Source organism: Fusarium musae, chromosome 3, assembly GCF_019915245.1.
Source record: "Fusarium musae strain F31 chromosome 3, whole genome shotgun sequence".
Taxonomy (NCBI): domain Eukaryota; kingdom Fungi; phylum Ascomycota; class Sordariomycetes; order Hypocreales; family Nectriaceae; genus Fusarium; species Fusarium musae.
The window spans coordinates 3077961-3094939 of record NC_058389.1 but is presented as its reverse complement, the minus strand read 5'-3'; the positions used below and the strand labels follow the sequence as shown (position 1 = coordinate 3094939).

Sequence of the window (16979 nt, the reverse complement as noted above, 5' to 3'; positions counted from 1 at the left end):
AACGTACAAAAACAAGCAACAGGCCAGATGCGATATCCTCCCATACGAATTAATCAAGAGTTTCTATAGGAATACTCTCCCTGACATCAGCATCTGCCCGCTCAATCCGTATTTTAACCCCCTTTCATCAACGTCAGCAATCGTCGTCGCATTGCGTGTTAAAGAATGCTCCCAAGAAACCATTTCACGCCCGAGTCCAATCTGAACAACCTTTGCTCCTAATTCAAGGATCGACATACGCCCCAAAATGCCGTAAAACATATTCATTGCTCGGGGCAGCTTTGCCTTCTGAGCTCGTGTACACATGGCACATGTCTCCTGTTGGTCACTTAAGAAGCAAGCATGGGCTCCTTGCTGGGGACAACGTCCTCGTGGGGGAGCTCAGGGGCTGCGGTGTCGATAGCGGTGGGCGCATTCAGTTCCTCCTTGAGAGCGGCAGGGGTAGGAATCTGAGGAGCCTCCGTGGCCTTGACGGGGTCCTCAGTAGGAGGAGAGGGAAACTGCGGCTGCTTGGTAGAAATAGGCTGCTCAGGCTTGTCAATCTTCTGGCGAGAAGGAGTCTTGCCACGGAGAAGGTCCTGGACTTTGCCGCTGTAGTCGCCAGCATATTGCTTGCTGATGTTAGAGACCTGTTCCATCTGCTTCGAGGCGACGCTCTGGATCTGAGCAGTCTGGGAGTTGATGAGCTCGGAAGCGTGGTGGAGTTGCTCATCGATTAGCTCCTGGTTGGATGTGTAGATCAGGGGAACGACGAAGGCGACGGTGGTACCGATAACAGCAAGTCCCCAGTAAGGAACAAGCTTGACGAGGTAGTATGAAATGAAAGCGGCGACGAAAGCCTATCCAATGTTAGTCCCAGTTATAAAATCTGTCGAATATGAGACTTACGGCAGCGGAAGCAAAGACGTTCTCGGCAAAGATGATTCGCTGGGCCTCGATGACAAAGAAGTTAATGAGCTCATGAACGTCCCCAATAAGGGCATCCAGAGTCTCACGAGGAACTGTGTAGTACCGACGAGGGCGAACCTGAGTAGCAAGACCGTTGTTGAGAATGACCTTGCCAAGCACCTCGGCAAGAATGGTTACACCAAGGATCATCCACGAAACCTTGAGTCCCCATCGGAGAAGATCCAGGTATCGCGCAGTGAAGATAGCACCGATGATAGTCACATAAGCAATGGCAGATGCGCCTATTGTGTCACTGATGTCAGCTCTCGCAGGTCGAACAGGAGATATGAGTCAACTTACGAGGGTTGTTCCATGAAAGAAGCTCAGAGAAAAAGGAGTGGTAGTGTGTGAGCGGCTGGCCGGTAGCAGCGGGATTCGCGGGAGTGCGTCGAGCAGCAGCAAGGTTAGAGAGCTCGTTGGAGGCCTTCTGAGTGTGATCGTAGACGTTCTGAGCAACAGGGCCTGAAAAGATCTAGCTTTAGCAACAAGTCAAAATCATAGTTCTTAGGGAATCGTCGTACCGTTGGCGACAGATTGATACGCAGCGGCAGCGTCTGGAAGTCAGGTCAGTTACATTGGACTATGGTAAGGCCTTGTATCATGGCGGGCAGTGCCATTGTCGCGCAAAGATCGCGGGGAAACACTGTAAAGTGAAATTAGCAAATCTGTTCGAGGTACCCCGTAAGATCTCAGCGCAGTTCAGCGCAAGAAAACTTACCTTACTGGTCTTGGTGGTCTCAAGCAGAGAGTTGCCGTTGGCGGCCAAGGTGGAATCAGCCATTTCGACGGTTTAGTGTGAAGAATGTGCAAAGAAGTGGTGCGCTCGCTGAAAGAACCGTCGTGGAGTTATAGTTGAAAGTATTGGGCACGAGGAATAGGAGGTGAATCGGAAGAAGATGTTCTCTAGAAAGCGAAAAGCGGCGTGAGCGAAAGTGGCCAGAGAAATTTTGGACAGTTTGGTTTGTTTGTTTAATGCAGGGTAAAAAAAGACAAGGGGACGACGCCGACAAGCTACTGCTACGTAGCGACTTCTAGCTCGCTCCGCTCCGCGCCTCTGGACCTACAACAGAGCTGCAACGGTCTTTTTTTCGTCTGAGCCGATAGGTGACTGAAAACAGACTTAGGGGGCATTCGGTCGAGGGAGCGAGGTGAGTGGCCGTGTGAGAGGAGCAGGCAAGTCAAGCGAAACGAGCGACCCCGTCAGAGGCAGCAGACTAGGTCCAGGATAAGGCATGTGAAACGTACCTGGAGGGTGCTAAATGTTCAGTGCGAGTGAAGTGAGGTGATGATGGTTGAGAAAGTCTCGTCGAGAGCGAGGAAGTAAAGTTTGGATGATGGAGGAGAAGGAATCAGGAATGACGTTTGTGTTCGTAGAGGACGGGACACTTCTCTTTTAGGTGTTGGAGGGGACCAAGTTTCGTCCTTGCTTCAGGTGGGAAAGAAGGCACGGGGGGAACGAACGAGTGACGACAGCGTCGCCGGCCATGGAGCCCACCGAAAGAAAAACTGGCTACCTTACCTTACACAACTCCAGTTGCTCATAGTGGTACCCACGCATTATCCGTCCATTACAACAAGATTTGAATTGCTATTGTGAATCACTGCAAATCTCCTTTTAGTGGACCGACGCTTAACAACGCCGGCGTCGACGAGAGAGCTCCTGTTGCGTAGCATTGGATCTCTGGGCTCTCGTTGTCCAGAAGCTGGATGATGGAGCTTGGATAAGGTACCAAACCATGATGCTGGTGGAGCTCTGTTACCCATGACGCAGGTGCTAGGCCTACCTATGGAGTACATCCGGTATGCGCTCCACCAGTCAGCAGCTGCAGGTACCGATAATGTCACCACTTCTCCAAATGTCCAAGTTGGTCCGTCAACAAGGGTTGATCCCGTCCTCAGGGAGCTTCAACGACGACATTCCAGGCATGCAGCTCTAAGAAATTGACAAGAGTCAATTCTCTTTGTGACATGTGGAGCTAACTAAGAGTAAACAGACGACAGTTTACCACTTCGAGCCAAAGTACGGGATACCTCAGAGTTCACCCGCAATGCTGCATAAACCTGTATGATGCTTTGACGTGATAGTCTGGTCATTTCTAACACATGTGAAAGTCGCACTAAAAAGGGGGGGGAGGTTCTTTATCTCAAAAATGACAGGGCCCTGCCATTACAGCTCTAACTTAAAGGGCACAAGCCTGCATCTTCTTATCACCACCACACCACGATGGTAAGATCAGGAAAGAATAATAACAGACTGTCCACAAGTTGAGAATGGGCTATTATGCTTTATAGCGTGAGTGGCTTAAGGCAAGTATTAAACGATATTCAGTTTCAAAATATTCATGTTACTAGGTAGGAGGACCTTAGAGAGCAAAAACCCTTATGACCTCTCGACTCAAGATGATAAAAATATTTAGATAAGCTTAGTATTAGCTTAGAGGAGTTTTTATGGGTTATTTTGTCACTTGGAACAAAGGTCTATTTCTTGTCTTCCCTCAAAGGATATCAACACGGAGAGTTTCTGATGATGGCATCTAGCTGTATCCTCATTGGTCACACTGTATATCGAATAGATGAGTTATCTGACCGCGACTGTTGATGCCATAAACTTCGCAAACCAGAGAGGAACAATGATTTTATGAGATTTCATATATTTTTTCAATGCCGATCTGAGATGGCGCCAATTTCATTCCTGGAAAACGGTACTGATCATGACATGTTCAAGTGCCCAGTTCAGAGGCTGAATGGCCTGTCGATCGATGGCTTGCATCATAGGCGATTACCAGTACGTACCCAACTCTGATTCCGTTTCATTTTCTCCTTCATCTTCCGGACATTGCAGGTATCTTCGGGCAACTGTGGAGCAACAATCTCGGGAATAAAAATGTCTTTTTCAATTACATAGACTTATATAGTATCTATCAATCCGCGACCGTGCGGCATTCTGAGAAACCCCGACAGAAGTCATCTTTAGACTCCAACTCCCGTGCTAAGTAGACAAACGCCCTGGTATGACGACAATGATGGTGCCTTTGTGACACATGTGGAAACAAGGAAAACAACCGTTAAAAGGGCACATGTGGCCCATGCCCAACACTCAGAGTTCCCAGCTTCTCGCCTTAACATCCCAACATATGCGCTCGACTGCACGAATCTCATGCTTCCCAAAATATGTACAAAGAATCGACAATTTTCACTTCAAGACATGTCGCGTGAGTGGATGGTGAACACGGTTCAACGTTCGTTGAGATAGAAGCCACAATCCTGACTCTCTACCTTCGCCAACCCCAAAAACTTCCTCCGGATCCTGGAGATCCAGCATTCGTCGATGCCGGCTTCATCGCGACGTCATTTGTGGCAGCTAGCCCGTGGCCGGTAAGAAGGCTGAACACTCCACCGGGTCCAGACTGTGATGCCGAAGGAGCATGCGCTGATACGGAGCGGCTCAATCCGTGAGATTTGCGTATAGACTCCAGCTTTTGCCGAGCCTCTTCAGCTTCTTGCTTCGCCACTGCTTCGGCGGTTTTGGCTTGCACTAGCTCAGCTAGTAAAGCCTCGTGCTCACTCTGAGATGGCGCAGGCCCGGTCGTAGTCACCAATGGTACACTGGCTTCGTGGTTCTGAGGCAGGGATGATATCCGCTTGTTGAACTTGCTCGTCGTGGCCGGCATAGGCTCATGATCCTGAGGCTGCTGTTGCGGTGGGTGCGGTGTAGTCTTACTGCGGTTGAGCTTAAACTCTCGAAGGCCACCTCCAGTCTTGCTACCTCGGTCCACATCGTGTTCTTTGGTTACCTCATGGGCTGAGCTGGCTGACGAGACCCGGGATTTTAACCCATGCATTTGCTTCTCGAGTCTCTGCTTATCCTGGTGGAGCGTCCTGACATGTGCATGACTTTCCCTTAGTTGCTCTTTCACACTGGCCATCTCCTGGTTGAGATCCAAGATCTGGCGGCTGTACTCTTGTGACTGCGACAGTGCAGCGGCAAGCTGATCCTTTGCGTGGTTCAGCTCATCCTGCAGCTGCGCCTTTGATATCAGCATAGATGAACGTCGTTTGTCATCCTCCACTTGGAACCGCTGTTCGACAATATTGAGCAGATTTTCCAGGTCCTCGGTGGTGGATGGCGCTCCTTTCTGAGCCTCGTCATCGCTCGCTAGGACTTTTTCCTCAGGATTCGGTGTCTTAGACTCATCTTCCTCTGTCTCCGACTTTTCACCTTTGTCCGACTCTGAGGTGTCCTCTTTATCGGATAAAACCGATGGTTGTGGGCTGTTGGGTCTTGACACAGCAGAGTCAGCCTTCTGTCTCAATCCATTCAAAAGTGACTGGACGGCCTTGCGGTCTTCTTGTCGCTCTTCGCGTTCCCGTTGTAGCTGATTCGATAATAAAGCATGGTTACGCTGGAGCTCACTAAGAGCGGTAAGGAGGTCTTCGATCTGACCATGTAGGTTTCGTTCGTCGGTGTTTTTATGGGCTGTTATTGTCTTATTGCCGACTGGTGTAGATTCCCGGCCATCCTCAGTATTGGAAGAATCTCTCGACATTGAGGTTACGTCTGTTGATGATGAACTTGTGACGCTAGCTGAGCTAGCCTCCATCGAGTTCAATGTCGATGCAAGACTTTGCTTGGATGCGCTTCGTCGCAGCATACTCGTCGGTCTTGCAGGCGCAGTGTTTCCAGGGCTAAGATTGGAAGATTTGCTGTTGGTAGAGGTAGCCCATATCCGGCCGAGAAAACGGCTAGCTGCAGTAGTAATCTCGGAACCTCTGACAGGGTTCGTGATGGCCGCCTTGGACTCGCGGTAACTTTGCTCAAGCTGCTGCATGTTTTCGGCGGTAACAGCACCTGTCAGCCCGACAAAGTCCTGAACAAATTCATCGGCGTTGTAATGATAGCAATCCCAAAGGCCCCGAGATAAAAGAAGTTGCATCACATCCTCCATTTCCGTGCAAGCCAATAGTCGCGCCTCGTTCTTCCGCATTAAGGATAGCGCGACTCTCATCAATGTCTCTGAAGCACCCTCTGCAAAGATCACATCGTAAGTGCGAAACAGCATTGGCAAGGGACAGGTCACGGCAAAAAAGCTGAGAAACCATTGCGAAACATAAGCAGGGTCAACTTGTAGCTCGTCAAGGTGATTCGACAAGACTGGGAGGCTTTGGCGTAGCAGCTCCTTGAATTGATAGATGCGTACGTGGAGACCCGACAGATCAGGGAGGAAACACGCCCTTAAGTCGTATTGCTCCATGAGGCTGAGATTGTTTGTCAGTCAATGTCACTGTGACCAAGGTGAGGGAGGGAAATTGGCTGCGGCTTACCGAACCAAAACACAGAATGCCTGTTTGTCGGGCATGTGCATCAACAATGGGCCGACCAGAAAGGCCAGCCCTTGACAATAGCCAATCTTGGTGTCGTAGAGACTGAAGCACTTGAGGACGCGGCCAAGCATACGCTGTCCATCACCCTCTGGATCTCGGAACATGTCTACACCTGGGAAGCTTCGGCCCAAGTCTTTGCCAATTATAACTTCGTATGGACTAGACTCGCCACAGAAGCGATCAAACTGTTCTTCCAATATAGCATCCCGAGCTCCAGACATGCTTTGCCAAACCACCCCACGCAACGGTGGAGGGATACCTTTACGAATCTTATTTGAGAGAAGAGTCGGAAGTCGGGCAGCTGTTTGTTTGTAATCCTTAACGAGAGCGGCGTAGAATTCGAGATCTGTCATGGGAGGTGGTGGTAGCATCGAATATCGTAGAGCAGGAGGCGTGGGTCCCTGGACCATCTGGCGAAGCTGTGCCATTGATGGCGGTCGAGGTCTGCTGACTGCACTACGTTCAGCAGTAGCACGGTCAACGCCTTGGACTTTGACGCTCTTTGGGTTCGTAGCCAGCTTTGCATTTTCCTGTTCAAGTCGGGCCAACAACAATGCAGTTGACTACACGAATTAACTTCAAGATCCGGACAGTTAAGGTGCCTGAACTCACGTTATCTGTTTCTTCGTCCTTGGTCTGTTCATCTTCCTTTTGCTCAAGTTGTGCCCAGTTCACTTCGTCCTGGTCGTCTGATATATTGCCATCATCAGCCAACTCGTCTTGTAGTGACCGCGTTGTTAAAATCGGTGGTGGCATAGCCGCTGAAGAAAAACGCAAAGCCTCTGTATCGACCACGTCTTCCTTAATCAAAGTTTCCGATTCGTCGTCCGGGCTATCGTCCTTTTCGTCCTTATCGTCCGTGTCGACTACCAACAGGCTAGACTTGCGAGATATGGGAGTATCAGCGCGGCCACCATCTGGATCCTTGGTAGGAGTTGTCTGGTTTGTATCAATTGTCGAAGTGGCAATGGGAGAATCAAGGACTATAGAATCCGGTTCGGAGAGGCGAACCGTTACCAAAGAATCGTGAGCCATCTTGGGGGTCTCGGGAGCCGGGTCTCGTGCCATCATGGATCCTCGTTCGGTAGGCGTGGTCAAAGGGAGAGGCTCATGTAGGCTCTCTCTAACTTGGGCGTCCATACCGGCCCGTCAGTTTGGTGGAGAACTGTGCAAGAGTCTCTGAGACTGGAACGAAAGACACAATCTAGCACCAGCGGGCGGGCAGGAATCCCCTATAATAACAGATAGGATAGGGCGTTTCGTCGCGTGTTGGTTATGGTTTGTGTATATCGTAAGAAAGATGGACGACAACAACAGGTCGAAAATCAGGTTCAGAGGTCGAGGAAAGGACCAGCCTGTCGAAGAAGACGCCTCAAGTACGGTTAAGTTGGCTCATCGAGGGGTGGTCCCAGAGGCTGAAACGGAGCTCCTGGGGCGATGTCGATTTCCGAGTTGGAATCCTACCCAAACTCTAAGAATAAGCTAATTATTTAGGTAGAGGGCCAAAGGACGGAGGAGTGGCGATGGTAGCGGGAAAAAGCAGTTACGGCAGACACAAAAAAGAGCGTCTCAACAATCGTGGGAGGCTGGCGGTGGAGTTTCAACAAGGTTGGATTTGGTTCGGGTCAGGTTGTCTGATTTAGATACCTATTCACCTTCTCCTAGTAAGAAGTTGAAGCCGGCCAGGGGTAGCACGTCCATAATCAGGACCCTGGCAGCTACAGCATGCAGTAGCGCAGTAGCGTAGTAGCGCAGGCTGCCCTGAGAGTTGAGAGGTGCCCTGAACTGAAGGCGGGTGCATTGACAAGGACTCGCCAACCAGTGACAGTTCTTGTTTTAGACCCGCTCATTTTATCCAATGTCATGGACCGTTCCAGCGTCCAACAGCCCTTGACCTTTGTTGACGATCCGCTCCAAGGCCGGCATTGAAGCGTCTCTCACGGCCTCTCCTCACTGGGCGGCGGAGGTGACGGCGGTCCGGGGGAAGCCAAGTGGAGGACCAAAGACCGGGGCTGGCTAGGTGACCGCCAGCCCGTTCTTTAGTCTCACTCTCAATTTCTCAAAGGAGACGAGTAACTACGCGCTTGCAACACAATGGATGTCCTTGACGATTCGCATGTCTTTGAACTGCCTCAATACATCTGGAACACTTAGTTACTGTGCGTCATCTGTTTGTTTACCTGCCAGATCATTCTTTTGTTGTCAAGGAGACAACAGTGAGCACCCTTAAATGCTTGTCAAGGGCAGATATGACTCCAGTTGCAAACGTGACGTGACATCCATGGTCAACGTTGGGGTCACATCCAAACAATAAGGTCCCGTCAGTGGTCAATGGTCGTTCATGCAGGTCCGTACAATGGAAAACAGTCATCAGAGGCGTCGGCTGTGGCTTATTCGCATGCACGCTTCCGGGTTCCTTGCATCTATCTTTTGAGACCCTGATCATTTCAGCAGCCAAACAATCTCCATTGGTCCTAGCAGATTAGATCATCGTTCCTCATCTGTCACGATCAAAGTTCGTGGTTCTTTTAACTTTGACCGATCTCGTTCGCTAGGGACAGGCCGCTCTGTCGCCAGGAATGGATCAAGGCATAGTCGCGGCCATTCTGGACCTTGTCTCCGGATTTCATCCACTTATCATGTTGCGTCAGGGTCTAAGCTTTCCAAACATTGCTGTGCCAAACGCCTCTTACCAACACCGACAGGCCAACATCAAGATGCTAGCGATTTTCAGCGTATTTTCCTGTGGTTTAGCATCTTGTACAGTCAATTACTTATTCGGGATCAATATGCTGTCTTCGTGTCCGAAGCTACTCGGTGGCAAGCTCTGCAGGCACATATTCTTCATCCTACCATTACGTCGACGATATACTCTTTGTCTAACAGATATAATACACCATTTCTTTTTTATCGTATTCTGACCATTGCCGTGCTGGGAGGTCCCATAACAGGAGTAGGATATAAAAGACTTCCCCGCGGTCCATCGTCATCCATCTGGCCGTCTACCCACTGCAAAGCCCGTTGAGATCCGTTTGATATGACTGTGGAAGTTCTCATCGTCGTGATGCCCTCGTATGTTATTCCTATAACATTCATCACAATCCCAAACCCTTTCAGGATCCATGACAGGCATCCATATACCACATCAGAGCCTGTACGTTCCCATATCATCAGTCCGCATAAAGGGATCCAACAGTAGCTGGTCAATGCCCATATCGATATTAACAACGGAAGGCTGCTGAAGAGCATTGAAGGCAAGTCTGTGATGATCTCAAGCGACGGGCTATGGCGAATAGGCTTGAAGGTGGCTTGGTCCTGAAGGTAGCGGATCAGTGGCTTTCGAGCCAGCCGAAGAATGGAATGTGAAAAGAGATAATAGACCAAGCACTCCAATGGTTCTTCTTCAGCTGTACGATCTTCTTCAGTAGTGCGGTCTTGTTCAGATATTTTATGTTTGTAAGCTGATTGAAGATCCGCTGTTGCAGATGACTTGTAAGAAGTGGACTTTGCTAGTCCTTCGAAGGTTGATTCAGTGCTCATTTTTTTTTCCCTAATGGGCGTAGTTTTGAAGGTAGATTGGCCGAGGAAGCAGATTATTTGTCATAGCTGGGAGGCAAGACGGTGAACATGATGGACCTCAATATCTATGACGGAGCAATGGGCAACGGGCAAGCTCATAACAGACTCAAGAAAAGGGGGAACACCATTTATATAGCAATATGCAACAACACGAACCAGCAAGCATTATGGGTTCTATTGTCACGAAAGCGTGAATACCTGGCAGGTCCCGAAAACATCTACTGTTTAATGCCGGTTGCGTGATGTCTCAAGTATGCTATTCATCCTGGATCACCTTTGTAGTTGGCCCTTGTCCGATGTCTCAAGTTAGGACAATACATACATCTAACCCCAGATTTTAATATCACACCAAAGTAGTTCTGGGGACCTTGTTTCATCAGTCAGTTGCTCATCAAAATTTCTTCAGTTTGCAAAAGTAGGGATATGGTATATCTGAACAGTAGTAGTGGTATACGTTTCTACTAACATGATGTCTCTAGGCTCCAAAGGGAGCCGTAGGCGACCCTTTACTCCTGTCTTTGATCGATCAAAATTGGTGATATAATTAATAGACGTTGCATGACCGAATCGTTCCCTAGAGAAAGAGTCATAAAACGGAACGATCAACATTGCCATTTCCTTGGTGGGCGTCAATGGTTGTAACGAAGGGATAAGCGTTTATTAAATCACCTCATAAGGCAATTATTATACTTTTGCTGTACAGATTGTAACACAAGCATTGTGCTGGTTCTATTCCGTGCATAGATTCTTAAGAACAGGACAGATACGAGTGCTCGAGGAAAGTGTCCTATGGGAACCTCGTTGGTGACAGAGAGTCTTTCAGCTCTTGTTGTGTTACCCACTGTCCGGAGACGGTAAATTATTGTTAACGGTCCTCCGTAGGTATTTGTTTGTCTCAAGGGGAGTGTTCTGTCATCTTGTAGCACCGTGTCCAATATCCCGTTAGTCCGCAGAGCAAAACCTGGTAAGACAAATCACACATAATCTCCGTTCTCAGGAGAGTCATTGAAAGCCGTTGCGGCTCAACTGATGAAAGTTCGCTTTAAACATTCAAGCGAGTATAATTGTGGATATAACAGCTGGAAATTACTTCCCTGCCGGTATTATGATTGAGAAGCTTATTTCGTCGTAACTCCTTGGTTGTCAAATCCTGGTAATTCAAAAACTCCAGGAAACCAACCTCAGTCGTTTGGTGGGTGGAATGCATTCATTGTTTACAGCAGCGGTGTGGCTTGCATACGAGACCATGTTCCATATTACATTGCTAATGTGATCGAAACACCCATAACCGAAAAGGGACGATATGATCGATCAGGTGAGGATATAAGGGAGCCAATTTCTCGTACGAAAATCATCCCCGCACACATCCGGTGCGGCGGTGAAGCAATGGACGTGGGGGAATCTACACTACATTCACTTGTGGCCGCATCCATACCACCCTACCATGTTACAGTCTGCATTATATCTGCTCACAGCGCGCGGGGTGACCTATCAAGATCACCTTGAAGCTCATGTTGAGCATTGATTGCCTGTTGGAACGATGAGCTCACGCGTACATACATAACGCTCAAGCATGAAGCCGGGGTGGTTCTGCAGGTCAAATGGAGCGAAAGAGCATCAGTGTTGCAAAGAAGTTGCTGATCCGGCAGCAAGCATGAACATGGGGACATTGAGACGAGATCTGCAGCACATGTCGAGGGACTTTGGCTTGGTGCTCGGGTAGTGGGATTGCGATAGCGAAACGAAGCTATCGCGAGAGGGTAATTGGGTGGTCTACTCTTCATCCCGGATCGTCTGTGCTTGCGATTATCATGGTCCGGAGCGATCTAACTAGATCTGTAATCCCATCGAGATGGCAAAAAAAGGCTGAGGCAGATTTGCAAGTCCAATCTAGGAAATGCCGTTGGTTTGATATTGTGCTTGTCAGACACACAAATCTAGCGCAGATAAGATACAAACATTATCACTGTGCATACCGGTTCATGACCGAGCAATTCAAAATCGAATGTCTAGTTGCTGATCATGGGATCGGTCTTGATTTTCTGTTGCAGAGGGAGTGGACCAGGGCGCAAGTGAGACGTCTGGTCGGGTCTTTGGGACTGCTCACTTGCGAATGATTGTGGATCAGCAGAAAAACAAGGAGTCAAGCAAGGATATTGCTTATTGCGACTACATTGACAACGAGACGAGTAATACTTGTAGAAATCGTCTTCACAGTCAAAGCTGTTACGGAAAGAAGTCAGTGAGTAAATAGCATATCATATTCAATGTTAGCCAGCCTCCAGGTCTTATCAGCTGGTGCTCGTCTTCACATTCATTATCCCAATCAACATCTCGAATTCCTCACCCACCCTGTACTCTGCAGAGTCCATCAAACTGCGAGTCAGAGCAAAACTGACTGTCCCGCAGATGCAGGAATTGTTAGTTCTGTTAGTCTAACAGGGTCATGGCTAATTTGATGATCCACCTTCAATCACGTTAGTCTCCTGCTCCATTGTTTGTATGTACGTTGGAACATCTATGCACAACAACAGAGATCCTCATACAACCTCATCACCAGAAGAGCAACAGACGTGAGCACACTTTTGCTCCAGACTCCCAATATCCAACATCTCCCCTAGAAGAAGCCTCTCCTTTGCAAAAGCCTTTCGGCCACTACGAAATCCCCAACTCTCACATGGTCTTCAAGTCCCACAAGCCATTAAATTTCCTTGGTTTTCATCCTCTCATAGTGCATGTAAGTCAACCGTTCGGTGGACCCTCGCCATCCCTCCAAATAGAACCTTGTCCACTGGCGTTACACCCTCACGATCCTGGTGACGCTAAAATCTAGTCTGTCCAGGGGCCTGCTCTCATGTATCTATTAGCAGCAGAGTAAGCGAATAGGTACGTGATTATCGCCTGCTTTAGCGTCGCCTGCCTCCCAAGGTTCAGTAGCGACAGCGCCCCGAGCCTTGAAGGTTGTGGTTGGACCCCAGCTACGTAGGGAACATCTCGCTCCTACACCCTCTTCTTCCTACTAAGATTGCAAAACTTGACTCCGGCAACGGGCTCTGTTGTTGGATTAAATCATACCTAGTCCCCCACACTATTTGCTGAGTTCTACTCTCACTACGTTCGTTCGACAAACACCAAGCTCTGAACTTCGCGCTACTTCCCCTCCATGGCGCGTTGAGACAACCCAAGCAAGGCGGAAAGCTTGCTCCCAAAAGGTCAAAAACACCAACAGATGTTCTCCTCCCTACTACGACGTCCCAGGGCTGGTCCCCGTCGAATCGATCGTCGCCGAAACACCAGTTTCTCTCCTTCTCCCGGTCCTGCTCGGCGACGTTATACCCTTGAACGACACGCAACGGCGGATTTTACAGAAGCCGACGACGATGACGGTGATGATACTCATGATGAGGGATTGAGCCGGTTTCGGAGTCATGACCGTCGTACGAATAATGATGGAGATGAGGACGACGACGAAGATGACGAAGTGGAGGAGGAAGACAGGCCTGGTGAAGACGGACGACGCGGCGGCCTTCCTGTTCTTCCTCTGTTCTCGGCGTCTCATTTAGGTACGCTCAAGACATTGGAATCACAAAATATCAAGTTCTGGTACTAATCTTAATTATAGATTCTTTGCCAGTTTACAGCATAACGCACGCCATCCGAATTATCGTATCGACACGCACTGAAACGACTCTGTCATGGGATCAACTCCGATCACCCCAGGTTTCTCAATTCCTCGTCAAGCCTATGCAGCAACAGATTCGTGCCCAGCATTTCAGCCGTGCAACTCTGTATGCTCTCATGATCAACTGTCTCCAATTCACCAAAGAGGGTGAACGCTACCCAGGCAATGCAGGAATTAGTAGCACTCGTGCCAAGGTTTGCGAATTGCTGACTCTCAAGCTACTCAAAGAGTACAATGTCCGCGAGTTGATCGATGCTCTTGCCTATGACTTTTACCCACTTCAAGGTCTCCCCGGATCTCAAGCACCTACGTCTCCTCGAAAATCACCGCCGGCCAACAAGTTGCCTCTGATAGCATCCCGAACGTCAACTCTCGAGGTCGCCATTCGAGCCTCAGCCAAGCACTTGCTTGCCCATCCCCTCGTCGTCCAACAACTTGAAGCTATCTGGAGCGGTGCGATCACTTTCCACTCGTCTGCCGACAGCTTACATCGGGAACCTCCACCAAACGCAGGCCTTAACTCGAATGGATATATTGGAAAAGCCACCGATAGAACTCCCCTGCTTGGTGCAATTGCTCAGAAAGAAACGCATTTCACCCCGCCAGGGCGTCGTACGGCGTCGCTCTACGATCCTCGACAAGCGTCTCTCCTCAAACTCTCCCGTCTTCGGGTTCCTCGATACAGATCTTTCCTTTCGACAATATCTCTCGCCGTTCTGATTGGATTGTTTCTTGCTGTTCTTGCTGAACGTTCGGTTCAAATCACAGGCCTGGAACTGATTTTTTGGTTCTGGAGTGCTGGCTTCATGCTTGATGAGCTCGTCGGATTCAACGAGCAGGGGTTCGCGCTGTACATCTTGAACGTGTGGAATGTCTTCGACCTCGGAATCCTGCTGTTGCTCATTGTATACTACTGCATGCGAGCGTATGGCGTTTTCCTGGCCGACTCTCACCACATCTACGACAATGCCTATGATATACTGGCGGCCAATGCGATTCTGCTGCTCCCGCGTATTTTCAGCATCTTGGATCACTACCAATACTTCTCGCAGCTTCTTATTGCATTTCGTCTTATGGCTGTGGACTTGGTGGCTGTATTCACATTGATCTTGGTACTCTGTAGCGGGTTCTTCGTGTTTTTCTCTTTGACAAAGAACTCGTTCGGTGCGAGTGATGTTGCCTATAAGATCTTTCAGATTCTGATGGGATTCACCCCTGCAGCATGGGAAGTGTAAGTATACTGCCAATTATGAAATGAACTGAGGCTAATACCATACAGATGGGATGCGTACAATTGGTTAGGACGAGCCTTGCTGGTTCTCTTCCTGAGTATTTGTCACTTCCTTGTTGTGTAAGTTCTCACAGCACGCGTTCCCTATTTCCTTTTTGCTAATCAGTCCAGGACAATTCTCATCACCGTTCTCACGAATTCGTTCATGGCTATTGCGTCCAATGCCAATGAAGAGCACCAGTAAGTGTCCCTGTTCGCATAATGGGTCTGCTCTAATCATGTTTAAGGTATTTGTTCGCTATTAACACAATATCTATGGTGAAGAATGACGCATTGTTCTCGTATATTGCCCCTAGCAACATTTTTGCGTGGCTTCTTATGCCTCTACGATATTGCATGCCGTTGAGAACCTTCGTGTGGCTGAACAGAACTGTCATCAAGATGACACACTTTCCCGTGCTGTTCTGCATCTACGTATACGAGAGATACTGGCTTGCCCCGTCCATGTACGAGGCAACTGACTTGGTGGAACACCCAGTTCGGGAGCGAAGTCGGCACATCTCTTTCATGGATCCTGTAAGCAGAGCAGCCATTTTTAGTCCAAGCATTAGGGTTCGCGAGGAATCTGTGGCTGGCTTTCAAAAGGACCGGGCCCTCGAAGAGGTGTTCCGGCGCTTACCCGATCCCCTAACATTGAGGACACAAAGACGCCAGGAGAGGCGGAAGACGCAGACAGCGATTCGCAACTGGATGGATCAACACGACGACAATGATGCGCCGCCAGGGAATTGGCAAACGCCTGATGGTACTATGCCTCCCTGGCAACGAAGATCCAGTGTCGGTCTTGCTCGTACTACTAATCTTAGGCGTGTTTCGGACGTTAGATCGACAGCGAGTGATCCTGCTGATAGGATGTCTAACGTGGGAAACCCACTCCGGCCGTCGCAGTTTTCCAGGATTCATCTGAATGCGGATTTATCCGAATACAAAGACCAGACTGATGCTGATGGCGATGACGAACTAGTGACAAATGACGAGGATGAGGATGATCATGTTACGAACGCTGGGCAGAGTCAAGTTGCTGTTAGCCGTGGAATCCACGAGGAAGCGGAAAGCTACTTTGCACCCAATGCCAATAACTTCAGAAAGCTGGCGTCCTCTGTGAGTTCTTCTGGAAAGATGAGCTCTTCTGGCAAGAATGTTTCTCAGACACCACGACCCAAACGAGGAGCACATAACCGAACACTTTCTACAAATACGATACTCTTCAACCCTCAGGATGTCAAGCAGATGCAGAGGGCGTCCTCGATATCGCCACCTCTGCCTGGCCATTCACGTCCACGAACTAGCGGACGAACAACCACCGGTGAAAAAACACCAAGACGCAGTTCACCTCGCCGCTCTATGTACGTCGCCAACACGAAACCTCGACCAGTGATGCCACCAAGAGGTATGACCGAGGCTGGTGCTGTTAGTCGATCAGCCCTTCTCAGCATCGAGCCACGAAATCGTCCCAAGGACATTAGAAGGTTGTCCTCGGTTGATCTGAGTGCGATGTCTGATCAAGTTGTGGGAGACCATATTGGTGCGATGCCTGGCAGCTTCCAGACCCAACTTGCAACTTTCATGAAGGATCATCGATTACGGGCAGGCGGTGGTAACGACTCCGGCGACCGCGACAGAATGGGAAGGCTGGTGTTGGCTAGAATGAAGACGCTGGAGGAAAGCTTTGCGGATGTGATCAAGGAGATGCGGGATCTGAAGAACTCTTCAACGGTCCCTACAACGCGGCGTAACTCGGGGGATGAAGCAAATATGGAGCCGATGATTGAGGTGGCTGGACGAGACCGCTTAAGAAAGTACCATATCGACAACAGCCAACGCAAGATTGCGTCTAAGCGACCCGTCAGCCGAAGAAGCCTTAAGGAGGAGAAACCTGGCATGTGGGATTACAAGGGGAAGGGCAAGGAGGTAGCGTATGAGTCCGACGATGAGGCAGAGACTGATGACAGTCTATTCAAGAAAGGGGGCTCATTGTAAAGCATAGGTGGCGTTTGGGCATAGCCTTTTGGTTTGATACGGTAATGAATGCATAAGATATAGGAGTACTTTGTAATGAGGTGGCAATTAAACGGTAACTTGACCGCTGTATGAATA

The 16979-nt window shown here is 49.2% G+C and overlaps 3 protein-coding genes across 3 annotated transcripts; 1 reads left to right on the top strand and 2 right to left on the bottom strand.

The window, feature by feature from the left end:
• Positions 1-329: 329 nt before the first annotated feature.
• J7337_004380 (uncharacterized protein) lies at positions 330-1729 on the bottom strand (the record flags this gene model as incomplete). Its single annotated transcript, XM_044822074.1, has 5 exons — positions 330-839; positions 889-1190; positions 1249-1410; positions 1470-1502; positions 1672-1729. The coding sequence occupies 5 exons, from the start codon at positions 1727-1729 to the stop codon at positions 330-332; spliced, it is 1065 nt and encodes a 354-aa protein (XP_044683407.1).
• A 2491-nt stretch (positions 1730-4220) lies between these two features.
• Positions 4221-7401, bottom strand: J7337_004379 (uncharacterized protein; the record flags this gene model as incomplete). Its single annotated transcript, XM_044822073.1, has 3 exons — positions 4221-6204; positions 6271-6893; positions 6943-7401. 3 exons carry the CDS (start codon positions 7399-7401, stop codon positions 4221-4223), a joined length of 3066 nt encoding a protein of 1021 aa, XP_044683406.1.
• Positions 7402-13138: 5737 nt separating this feature from the next.
• J7337_004378 (uncharacterized protein) lies at positions 13139-16862 on the top strand (the record flags this gene model as incomplete). Its single annotated transcript, XM_044822072.1, has 4 exons — positions 13139-13472; positions 13532-14822; positions 14994-15062; positions 15251-16862. 4 exons carry the CDS (start codon positions 13139-13141, stop codon positions 16860-16862), a joined length of 3306 nt encoding a protein of 1101 aa, XP_044683405.1.
• Positions 16863-16979: the final 117 nt, after the last annotated feature.